Source organism: Sinocyclocheilus anshuiensis, unplaced genomic scaffold (assembly GCF_001515605.1).
Source record: "Sinocyclocheilus anshuiensis isolate Anshui unplaced genomic scaffold, SAMN03320099.WGS_v1.1 scaffold801, whole genome shotgun sequence".
Taxonomy (NCBI): domain Eukaryota; kingdom Metazoa; phylum Chordata; class Actinopteri; order Cypriniformes; family Cyprinidae; genus Sinocyclocheilus; species Sinocyclocheilus anshuiensis.
The window spans coordinates 1,535,200-1,547,000 of record NW_015536541.1 but is presented as its reverse complement, the minus strand read 5'-3'; the positions used below and the strand labels follow the sequence as shown (position 1 = coordinate 1,547,000).

Here is an 11,801-nt window from a genome sequence, read left to right as displayed (position 1 = left end):
TTAACTAGTTTTTTTTTTTTTTTTTTTAAAGCAAAGATAACAACACAGTATAGTGGTATAAATGTATTTTTTTTTATAAATACATTTTTACAGGATTTACAATGACATCAGATTCTGTGAAAAAGGTCCATATAATAAAATTTCTATGAATTAATGCATAAATGGCACCTAAAATGGCACCACAAAAACATTGAAATTAAGATTAACAAATCCAGATTTTAGAGAAATTATATTGTTTTGTAAAAATATAACAGTTATAAACATGACGTGTTTACACCTTACCTATGAGCAGAATATTTATGTCTCCTCTGATGCGTGTTCCATTCTCCAGGTTGGTCTCATTGCCTCCCAACAGCAGACACAGAATGGCCTTCTTTATGTACTCATGGCCATGGATACTGGGAGCCAAAGAATGGCTCAGTTGCTCAAAGACATCCTGAAACATACCAATACACTTACCTTGCATACAGTACCAAAGATGAAACCAATCAGAGCTGCATTTCCCAAAAGCATCATAAGCCTTAATACTTAGTAGAAACCATTGGCACCAGCTTATCACATATACACACACATATATATATATATACATATATATATATATATATATATATAAAATTGCAGCCAAGTTTAGAATATTTCAGTTAACGTTGTTTGCGCCTCTTCTTACTTTAGAATGAGCTTTGCAAAACTTCTTTATCTTGGCAACATCATCTGCAGAAAACGTTGGCACAATCTCCTTACTCATAAGCTTCACATTGTTAGCCAACAGGATTGTTCTGCAGAGAATCACAAAGTTCACCTGAGGACATGAAATCCCGGTCCTGATCTTGGGAAAAAGAATACAAATATACAGACCTGAAGGTCCCAGAGGTGAAACCGCCCTGTTTCGCAGGCAAGCAACGGTAGACCCCTACAATCTGCACGCGGTCACCTGGTTTCACCCGGTCAACAAGGTCATCGTTCGCAATGATGTCAACAGAACGTGGCAGCTGTCCAGCAGGGGCTTTCTCTGGCATCTCCTGAATAGTCAGTGTCTGGTGGTCCTTATAACAGCACAGCCCAAACTCGGTCTCCAGAGGATTGTTTTCTTCATCCTACACATGCAAAATTTATTTTATGTTTCTTAACATTCTTAATACTAAATCAGTGGTTAACATGGTATTGGGATTTTTCCAAAGAGAACATTCTCCTGGATCAACATCCATGTTTCTGTGATAGGAATGTTACAGGACCAGAAAAAGAGGATGATCTAGGAACATCTTTCTTCACACACACACACAAATAAATAAATATATATTTATTTTTTTTATTTTTTTTATTTAATTTAATTATTTAATTACATATTTACTTAATAAATTAAGCAAATTAATTTGTTCGACAAATAAAATTAAGTTTAATAAATTAAATACAAAAATGCATTAAATAAACAGTCACATAAATAGTTATGTAACTAAAATACAATTTAATTAAATTGGTAAATAACATTTTACATTTACATGTTACATTTTATAAATACAGTTTAAGAAAATTAAAATAACATTATTAAATATATGGCCCATACAAAATATAACTCACTTTAGTTGGATAGATGGCACTGGAAGGAAAAGCGTCCAGTGAGGTAAGATCAGTGTATTTTCGTTCCAGGGTTTTCTTGGTGGCTGGACAATAGTGGACACTACGCATAATTTTGGGCCTGACCAAGGAACCTACAGATCACATCAAAATTACAAGTTAGAAATGACAACTTCTGCCCAGCATAATGCATAATGATAATTAAGGTGGAGTAAACATCACATTATGTGCGTATCAACAGCTCTGACCTAAACACATTAATCTAAAAAATCAGGGCCTGTAGTTCTGAACAAAATGTTATTATTTTTAACTACGTGAATATAATGAGCATTGATCATTTGTAAAATTAAGTAAATCCTACTCACATTTGGTCACAATGCCTTCCACACACACAAGGCTTCCCAGAAAGCGTGCACTTAGAGTACGTGGAGAGACATGTTTGTTCCCAAAGCTGCCCTCAAAACCAACATGGAACTCTTCAAACTGCTTAGCGTAAGTGGCGTCTATTGAAGCCACAAGATCTTTTAGGGCTTTTTGGAACGCAACCAGCTCAGCAAAAGCATTATTCAGTAATCTATTGACAAGAGACCATTAACCAGATGAGCTTCAAGGACAAACTCATGGACAAAAATATAAATAAATAAATAAATAAAATACTTACTCTTTAGCTCTTTTTTCACTTTTTCTTCTCAATTCATTAATGTTTACAATAAGACGACACTGGCCCTCAGACACCATACTCCTAACCTTTTCATGATAAATGCCCTGGTCTTGCTGTAAATGACAAAAAAAGATAAATGACACTGAATGTGACGGAGATTGCAAAGGTGTTAACACAAATCATAAGTCCCACATCAAGTCAAAAACAGAAAGACAAAGAATAAAATATATCACATCATCATCCAGAAAGTCCAGGTACTCCCTCTGAGACTCTCTCAGCTCAAGATCCTCTAATCCAGTATCCATTTCCACTACACCCCTGTCAACATGTGCGCTGCTATAAAATACAATATCAAATCATCAGCAGTTCAACATTGATAATCAAAGACACAAACATGACTGACAACCAAACGTCTGTCTTTGGAAACCAGGTGAACACACGCCTACAAATCAATTATGTTAATTAGGTTAATTGGAGCCATGTGATTATCAGTTATACAACCACAGAGAACTGCATCCAGTGTAACTGCTGAACATAAGATGAATTTGATAAAAGTGTCTTCTCTTCCTGAGCTCAATAACTGCAAACTATTTATCTCCTTAAAGTGCACAGCTTGCTTGAACAAAAAGGACAATGGAAGAGAGGAATGTGGCCCTTGTAAAAATGTCACATGCAGTAGTGTATCTTTTTTCTAATGCAAAACTCCCACAGTATTAATTTATTCTTTTATACTGTATTTGACAAAGATAGTGAAAAGAGACATCTGAGATATTTACAAGCTATTATAATAGGAATAAAGATGTTACAGTGTCTTCGTCTGACAATGGTTTATTCAGTGAACTAGAGTTTATTTCGTGCTGTGGGATATTTAGCTGTTGACATTGACACATAGTTGCATAATCCGCATATAAATCACCAAATTTTCTCTTATTACCACATTCCAGGAGGTAGGAGCCTCGGGCGACAGCCCATTTCAAGCGATTCGGCATTTTGAACGAATCTTTTAAGTAAATGAATGGATCTTCTTTTGTTCAGTTCACTGAGGTTCACGCGAGCAAATAGCATAGAGTGAGCCCTCTTGAAGGAGCTGGATTAAACGTCTCCTCTAGGGATGGGCGATACCTCTTATTTTATTTTCGATCCGATACCGATATTTTCAAGCCCAGTATCGTCGATATCGATACCGATACTTCTAAACTAAACTGATCTTTTAAATTATTGAAAGAATATATAATCAGTAATTATACTCACTTAATATTAGCTTTTAAAGCCATGTTTTTTTTAACATTTCATATGCCTTTTTTGTTTGCACTTTTAGAAATAAAATATACTATAATTGTATATTTTAGCCCTTTAATGGGGCAGTAACCTCAAAGGTGCAACTATACCCCTAAAAGTGAGCATATTAGTACCATACAAGTATGCATGTTTTAAGGGTAGATAAGTTACAAAGGTGCACCTTTGGATCAAAGCTGAATTTTCAGCATCATTACTCCAGTCTTCAGTGTCACATGATCCTTCAGAAATCATTGTAATATTTGCTGCTCAAGAAACATTTATTATTATTATTGCTCCTTCATATTTGTGTGGAAACCGTGATGCAATTTTAAGAATTAATTTTATATATAGTAACAATGTAATGTAATGTAATAATGTGGCAATGATTTCTTAAGATCTACTTACGCTTCTGATGCTTTTGGGAAACGCAGCCCTATTTGAACAAGCACTCTGAGCTATGCTTCAGCAGCGAACGCTGTCTGTGATTGATTGGTTCTGTCTTTCAGCATCTGTGTGTGTTCCGATGAGCAGGAGAAATGGTTGTATCTAACACAATTATTCGCTAATATAGTCTATTTTTCCACTTAGAAGCTTATTTTATGCACCGAATTTCTTGATAAGTAAATAAAATTAATGTTAAAAAAATGCACTTTAGAATCGATATTTTTATGTGAGGATCGATCCATTCGATACAACATCAGTATCGAAAGTATCGATACTTTAGGATCGATCCGCCCATCCCTAGTCTCCTCCATGTACAAGTATCTTGGGAACGGGATGCTGTTCGTGATTTGTAGGCCTATTCTATCTTGTCGAAATTTGTGGGTGAACGTTTATTATGGTTAAACTAGTGTCGGACGCGAAACACTGCATTCTGCAGCTTTGAAACATTTACGTGATTCATTTCAAAATTCCTGGTTCGCCGCTAGTTTCGTGTGTTTTATAATGTATGCTCATTTTTTATTATTTAAATGAATTTTAACACTTCTAGGATAATTAAATCTAATAGCTTAATTGACTTAGTTTGCCAAACCCTGCCCAATAACTAAGTGCACTTTTACAAAACTTTCATAATTAATGGTGTTTAATTATTTGGAGATTAATTTAAAATGATTACACTTGTTACTGCTTTTACAGAGTTTTGACCAGCAGGTGCCGCCAGCCTGTGATGTTACGAGCACTTCGCACGCATTTCGCGAAGCAATTAGTTCAATTGATTCAAAGTTTCGAAAAGCTTCGATTCTTCCCATCACTTCTTTCTCAGTACTTGTTTTTCACTTTACTCGTTTCGGTTGACTGTGTTTTTTTTTTATTAATCATTTGTGTCAATGATACAATGACTCATTCATGAGAAAAATACACGTTTCGCCATCTACTAGCGTAATGAAGTAATCTTGCAGAGATTCACTGAACAAATCAGTGAATGAATCTTTCTAGTGAACTGATTCAAAAGAAGCGAGTCGCTGGAATGAATCAAACACCATGCTCTCCTCAGTGACGTAGGTTTAAAGCCAAAACAGAGCCACTTCTGTTGCGGACACAAATCTGTGATCTCAGACGGCAATCTGCCGTGACCCTTACTGCCGTTATCGCGGATTGGATCGTTTAGTACAGCGAATAAGCGACCGCACAAATAACGAAGTAACGAATAACGCGTCTGTCACCTACTTATCACCTGTCTCCAGCCCCACCCATTCTATAGGTATCCTAATCATCGCGAGATTTCACTGACGGGGTCGGTCAGAATCTCGTGTCGGCGGAGAAAGTGAAGTTTTGATTTGGAAAACCAAAACAAATGTGATCGACGCCCTTTAAGCAGGTAAGTTGTGTGTGTTCAGTGTGTTTATAAACATTATTTGATATATGTGTGAAGAAAAAACAAACGAAAGTTAACGTAAATGTTCTTGCTGAAGTCAACTGAAACAGGAGACAAGTGAAACGCATTTACCGATACTGAGGAGCAGGTTGCTTTGTGTCAAAGGAAGGCAGAGAGAAGCCTTTAGTTAGAAGAACGGTTGTGATTATGATATTATTGGCAGGTTTGCATTTACAGCCTACCTTACTGAATGATGTTTACTGTATTGTTAATGATAAACAATAAAATAGAGATACTCTGGTTAGAGAGTCGGACTCATAACCCAAAAGTTGTGGGTTCGAGTCTCGTACCGGCAGGGATTGTAGGTGGGGGGAGTGAATGTACAGCGCTCTCTTCCACCTTCAATACCACGACTGAGGTGCCCTTGAGCAAGGCACCGAACCCCCAACTGCTCCCCGGGCGCCGCAGCATAAATGGCTGCCCACTGCTCCGGGTGTGTGTTCACGGTGTGTGCGTGTTCACTGCTGTGTGTGTGCACTTTGGATGGGTAAATGCAGAGCACTAATTCCGAGTGTGGGTCACCATACTTGGCCACATGTCACTTCACTTCACTTCACTTCACTTTAAAAACAAAGAGTCCACCGACCCCTGGATGTTACGAGTCACAGATGTTACAGAGAAATCAAACCTATAGGCTATAAAAACGTATATAATTAATATATACATAGAAACGTATGCATGTTGATAAAAAGTATTACATCCTTTTTATATTGGGGTCTCTGGGTTACCTCTAGGGTCCCTGTAACATTTCAAAACCTCTGGTATATAAGCACATAACACCAAAGCTTCTTTCCCTCATGAAGCTATGAGCCAACCGTCCAGAAACCATCGTCCGCAGAGAGAGAGAAACGGGGGACACTATAGTGAGAGGCGAGACAGAGAGCCCCGCAGCCGACGGGACAGTCCCAGTGACCGACGATCAGCCAGTGAGAGGTGAGACGTCATACTACATGTTCATACACATTAAATAAAGAGGACATCTTTGCTTTGAAGGCTATGCTTTGCATATTGTGTGTTATTACAAATTATTGTAATATTGTTATTTTAAATCTTTTATAATTGTATCTGACATAGTTCGTCTGGCCAGCCCCCGTACTACCCCAGAGGTTCTCAGAGACATGTGAGGAGCGATCCTCGAGAGGAGCGCCGGGAGTCAAAGTGCTCTTACATCTGTTCCAGGAGAGGTAGGCATTCACAGACAGACATAACTGGTCAAACAACTAGGTCAAAATGTCTGAAAACACTTTCAGGTAGTTCTCTGAATTTGGGTGTCAGTACTGAGATCACGCTTTTTCAAACATGCCCTCACACAGGTCTGGTTTCAGTCTAGCTCAAGTCACACCTTCTGACATGACACAATGTATTTTTTCCCTCTTCCTCCTTTCTCCTGGTCTAACCGGTTTAGCTTTTTTAAGCTTGTTGATACCAATCTTTCATTTACAAACCATGAGAGATATGTAAAAAAAAATTTCTCATTCTTGCAACGCATGGACCAGGCATAGCATATACAGTATATTACGGTTTATGTGTATTACTGTATATGTTATCAAATTATATTTGTATTTATGTCTGTCAAATTTTTAAAAAAATATATAAAAACAAATTTCACTTGCTGTTAGTTTAGCAGGTGACCTGCATTTGCACACTTGTATAAACACAAGTTCTTTCATCAAATTATGCACATACATGACAGTTTGTTTCTTACAGTTTGTTGCTCAGTTGTACACAATAAAATTGTAATTTAAGGGCACTTACAGATATATTGATTGTCTTTTAATCTAGGGTCCATGAACCCTCAGGGATGAGTAAGGGGGTGTTATATAGTGGTTCTTATCCCTTTTGACTTTATTCAAAGGCCTCCGTATTTCTGTTTCTTGTTTTCAAACTGTTTTATTAACAGAATCTGGATATTAATTTTTGTATAATATTTTGTATATTAAATTGATGAAATAAGATTCATTTTGTGATTCTATAAGGTTTAAGATTCTGTATGTACTTCAATTCAATTTTTTTGTGCATATTTTATTTAAAAAATATATTAAGTCATCCTGAAATTTTGTGAAATAAAATTGCGATTTTTTTTTGTTTGAGTAAAATATAAATATAATTTTGCAACAACAAAAAAAATTCTCATACCTTGCAACTTTTATGTGATAGAGTAGTTTTACTTATGTTGCATCTTATTTCATAATTAAATTCACCTTTAACTTGCTTAGTAATGGTGGAATGATTTTCTGTTTTTGAGAAATATTTATTATGAAAACATTTATCTCCCACAACCATTTTAAATGTTTATTTGAAAACTTTGCAAATTTTACGATGGGCTCCCTCACAAGATGATCATCATATAATGGGAGATTTAGGCATTAAAAAGTTAAGAAAACTCCTGGTCTAAACATGTTTGCAGTTTCTTATGTAGTTGCATAAGAAACTGCAAATGTGTTTCTGTGTTTCTGTGTTTATTTCAGGTATTGTGTTAATATGTGCCGTCCTGACCAATGCGTTGGTTCTCATATGCGTGGTGGCTGCTCACATGTCGCAGATGGGCATGTCTGCGATGGGTATGGGCGGAACGAGCTTCATTGACGCCATCATTCCTTTTGAGGGGGTGGAGCTGCAGCAGGTGCGTGAGCTTGACATGCAGTTTGGACAGATGAGAGCACCAGGAGTCTATGGAGGTGTGGCCTTCTGCCTCACTTTTGGTGCACTTTCACTACTATTTGTAGTGTCCAGCAGCAAACCCCCCCACATGCTTCCAAGGAAGCTCCTGATTGGACAGTTTGCATTTCAGATCATTGGTGCAGTGGGTTACGTGGTTGCGGTAGGTTTGTACCTGCACTTCGTGATCTCAGTGAACTCAACTGATGTGTGCGTCCGGCGTGAACGACTGTATGCTCGTAACGGATATACCTGGATGAACTGTAGCGTAGGTGGGGGGGATGCAGCTGTCGCACTGTTTGGAATCATAACTGCAATTCTGTATGCTGTTGGGACCTTTTTAACGGGACAAACAATCCAGGATGTCAGTCATTACTTTAAGGAGCGTGACCGCTATGAAGCTGAACGCAGAGAACAACCTAGAGGTCCTCTGAAAACACCTCTTAATCCTGACACTTATGTCTGAGTTGTGCAGCAAAAATATGGACCGTAACCCTCTTGAATGGATGTATATAAACTGGCTTTAATTTTAGTTTTTTCTTTACTTTTTAAAACATTTTTGACTGTGAGAAACCTGTTTTTAGAAGTTTTATGCATATTATAGTTTCAGACTTCAGTTCAATATATTTTTAATGATGAAGTTTTTCAATTAATAAACACGGAATAATTCCTGTATATAATAAATTGAAACTGTGGCATATATATTTTACATATATTGTGAATACAAATATATATTCACTGTTTTAATGGAAAAAAAAAAGTGCAATAGAGTGCTGCAGCTTTGATGGCAAAACCCAGAAGACTAATTTGCCTTCGCTTATGATTTTACTATGGATTTTTAAAATGGGGTTTTTCAATTCATGAATAAAATAAGGTCTGTGGTAAACATCACTTGGTATACTTGGGCGTTTTGCGCTACAATGTAAATTACACATACTTGCACTTCAAACGTTCTGATGTAGTTAATTATTCAGGGTTTCTCTGGGTTCCACAAATTTAGGCCTTAAAGGTTTTCAAATGGGGCCATGGCATTAAATGTTGCATGCACTGAAAAATTAACATCTTTGTCAGTATTTTTGTCTTATTTTCCAATTCAAATATCTAAACATCCTTAAATCCTTAGATGCAAATTAAGATATGAAGGTTTTTTTTTTTTAGAAAGTGAGTTTATTAAAGCAAGAACAAACATCTGTAAATGGGGTATAAAAACTTGTTTTCCCTTTGAATTAAGTTGATTTCTCTGAGCCCATTGGCAGATATTTGTCTTTTTTTAGTGATCATAAATTCACTTAAAGGAGACATATTATGCCGCTTTTTAAAATATGTGATACAAGTCTCTGGTGTCCCCAGAATGTGTCTGTGAAGTTTCAGCTCAAAATACTCCACAGATCATTTATAATATCATTTTGAAAATGCCCATTTTGAGTGGAAGCAGAAACACGCTGTTTTTCGACCTGCTAAAAACATCTGTTTTGGTTCTGATTATCATGTTTATCATGCTGAAATCATGCGTTTTAAACCATATTAGTTTAAATTTCTGATATATGGTTTTTTGAGTGCACACATCCGAAGCACACGGACAGAAAGCAGCTGTCACAGCATGTGAGTACTAAACTAAGTTCTCATTCACACAAGTTTACGTTAAAAACACACAAGTTACAAAAACGGTCGGTCATGTCTGTGAAGGTAAACAGCTGGGAAATAAAGCTGTTTATTAATAATAATGCAATAAATCGCATGTTTATTTTAGATCTGTATGGCAGCAGCAATATACATTAAATAAATCAATAAATTCACTGCTCTCTTGTCTCTGAGGCTCGGACTCTAAACAGTGTTCTGTGCTCGTCTGTGCAGCCAAAGACAGAACAGTTAGCATGTTTTGCTCAAACTTTCGCCATGGCATTAGAACTGGTTGTCGCTTGCAAATTCAAAATGGTGGCGCCATGGGTGGAAACGTGCAGATTAAGGGGCGGTAATATTATAATGAGATCCCTTTGCCATGTCACCAAGGGAGCGAAATCAGACGCTCGTTTTTTCAGACGCTTGCAGAAAAAGGCTTAAGTTACCAAAATAAAGTTACTGGGTTAATCTTTTTCACGTTTCCTTGGTTGGAAAGATGCACCGGGGACCTGGTTATAGCACTTAAAGCCTGGAAAAGTCAGATTGTCATGATATGTCACCTTTAATTTTGATGAATTTCCCAGAAAACAAGACATCTTACAAAACAAGACAGAACATCACTTTTTGTGCAGTGTGATCAGAAGGTACAGTAAAAGTTATCTCCATATTCTAGTTAAGCAGTTTATTTTGTAAAATTAAATAAAAGTAATGGAGATTACTGCTAACGTGACTCGTGTTCTCCTTAGACATTTACATTTAGAGAACATATTAATGTGCTGTGTTCCCCTTTAATGTATTCCTTACATTTTCTTTGAAAGTCTTAAATTTACCTTCATAAACTTGCAGAAACCCCGATATTACAAACATAATGTACATTTTTAGAAAAATTAACATAACTGATTCAAATTTTGCGTTTTCAGTATGGGTTTGTGTAATTTACATTATAGATCAAAACATCGTTTCGTTAATTTATATTTACCACAGACCTTATTTTGCTCATAAATTGAAATACCCATGGTCAATTAGTCTTTGGGTTTTTGACGTCATTGCTTTGAATATTTAGTTATGCTGAAAATTGAGTTTACACAAGATAGTTCAGACAAAAATAAATATTTCGATTTACTCACCATTAAACCTTACTTTCTTTCTTCTGTGGAACATAAATTTTTTTTTGGTCCAAAAATGGTCACTAAAATGATTTGGTTACCAGCGGTCTTCAAAATATCTCCTTTGGTATTCTGCAAAAGAAAGTAAGTCAACAGGTTTGGAATGACATGAGAGTGAGTAAATAATGACAGAATATATTATTATTATTATTTTGGATGAACCTGTCTCTTTAAGCTTGTTTATTTTTCTATGACTGATTGTCCAGTAGGGGGCAGCAGATGCACATGCACTTTTGGCCCCTCAGTCTGACCTCACATTTACTATGATGTACTACCTTAAATAGCCTTACTGCTGAATGTGACTTTTGCATTCATTAAACAAACCTTTTATGTAATCTTTTTCTAGACATTATTAAAAAGGATTTTGAAGATGCCTCATGGATGCAACGTTTGGCATTAAATAGCAGACATGTTAAATAGCACTAACTGGAAGTACCCCACATTTTTCTGACAACTAAACATAAATTTATGTTTGGTGAAACTTCAGCTGTCACACTCCTTCAGAGCTGTTTTTCAGTTTGTGATTGACAGGCATTATCTCACAAGTCTGGATACAGCAGAAATCTAGAATGCACATGCTGGTAATATTTAACCATTATGTCCCAGTTACAGTCTATGGAAAAAAACGTACGTGAGAGCTCACATAGTTTCGTTAATTATTTAGAAATCAATGGATTACTATGATAATTGTGTGCATTTTAATGATACAATCTGTTCTATATCAGGTCTGACCTTTCCAATACACAAAAAAAAAAAAAAAAAAAAAAAAAAAAGTCCAGACATTGCAACATCATATGTCCATTGTGTGACTCAGGGCTTTTTCTTTGAAATAGGGAGGTGTGTTCCCTTGGTACTGTTTCTTTACTCATGCTTACCACACCACAAATGCTGACAACGGGTGAACATGCACATACACCACATCGGCCAAAGTACATGTGAGCTCAGACAAAGCCTTTTGCTGCATTTCTTT

At 36.4% G+C, this 11,801-nt stretch overlaps 2 protein-coding genes across 4 annotated transcripts in view; one reads left to right on the top strand and one right to left on the bottom strand.

The window, feature by feature from the left end:
- The window catches only part of mcm3l (MCM3 minichromosome maintenance deficient 3 (S. cerevisiae), like), a 7,669-nt gene extending 4,999 nt beyond the window's left edge, over positions 1–2,670 (bottom strand). For all 3 annotated transcript variants that reach the window (XM_016498260.1, XM_016498267.1, XM_016498273.1), the window contains exons 1-7: positions 2,467–2,670; positions 2,234–2,346; positions 1,938–2,146; positions 1,576–1,706; positions 856–1,094; positions 668–776; positions 283–436 (exon numbers count right to left, since the gene is read on the bottom strand). In XM_016498260.1, the coding sequence (XP_016353746.1) occupies positions 283–436; positions 668–776; positions 856–1,094; positions 1,576–1,706; positions 1,938–2,146; positions 2,234–2,346; positions 2,467–2,538 (1,027 nt within the window). In that variant the 5' untranslated portion in view covers positions 2,539–2,670. The remainder of the gene's footprint in view (positions 1–282; positions 437–667; positions 777–855; positions 1,095–1,575; positions 1,707–1,937; positions 2,147–2,233; positions 2,347–2,466) is intronic.
- Positions 2,671–4,972: 2,302 nt separating this feature from the next.
- On the top strand, positions 4,973–9,086 carry LOC107697473 (MARVEL domain-containing protein 3-like). Its single transcript, XM_016498284.1, has 4 exons — positions 4,973–5,330; positions 6,191–6,320; positions 6,462–6,571; positions 7,856–9,086. The coding sequence occupies exons 2-4, from the start codon at positions 6,193–6,195 to the stop codon at positions 8,509–8,511; spliced, it is 894 nt and encodes a 297-aa protein (XP_016353770.1). The 5' UTR covers positions 4,973–5,330; positions 6,191–6,192; the 3' UTR covers positions 8,512–9,086.
- The last annotated feature ends 2,715 nt before the right edge of the window (positions 9,087–11,801 follow it).

Coding starts and splice junctions, on each gene's coding strand:
- LOC107697473 (XM_016498284.1), top strand. CDS start 6,193: ATGAGCCAACCGTCCAGAAACCATCGTCCGCAGAGAGAGAGAAACGGG. Junction 6,321..6,461: donor CGACGATCAGCCAGTGAGAG/GTGAGACGTCAT, acceptor TATCTGACATAG/TTCGTCTGGCCAGCCCCCGT. Junction 6,572..7,855: donor TTACATCTGTTCCAGGAGAG/GTAGGCATTCAC, acceptor TGTTTATTTCAG/GTATTGTGTTAATATGTGCC.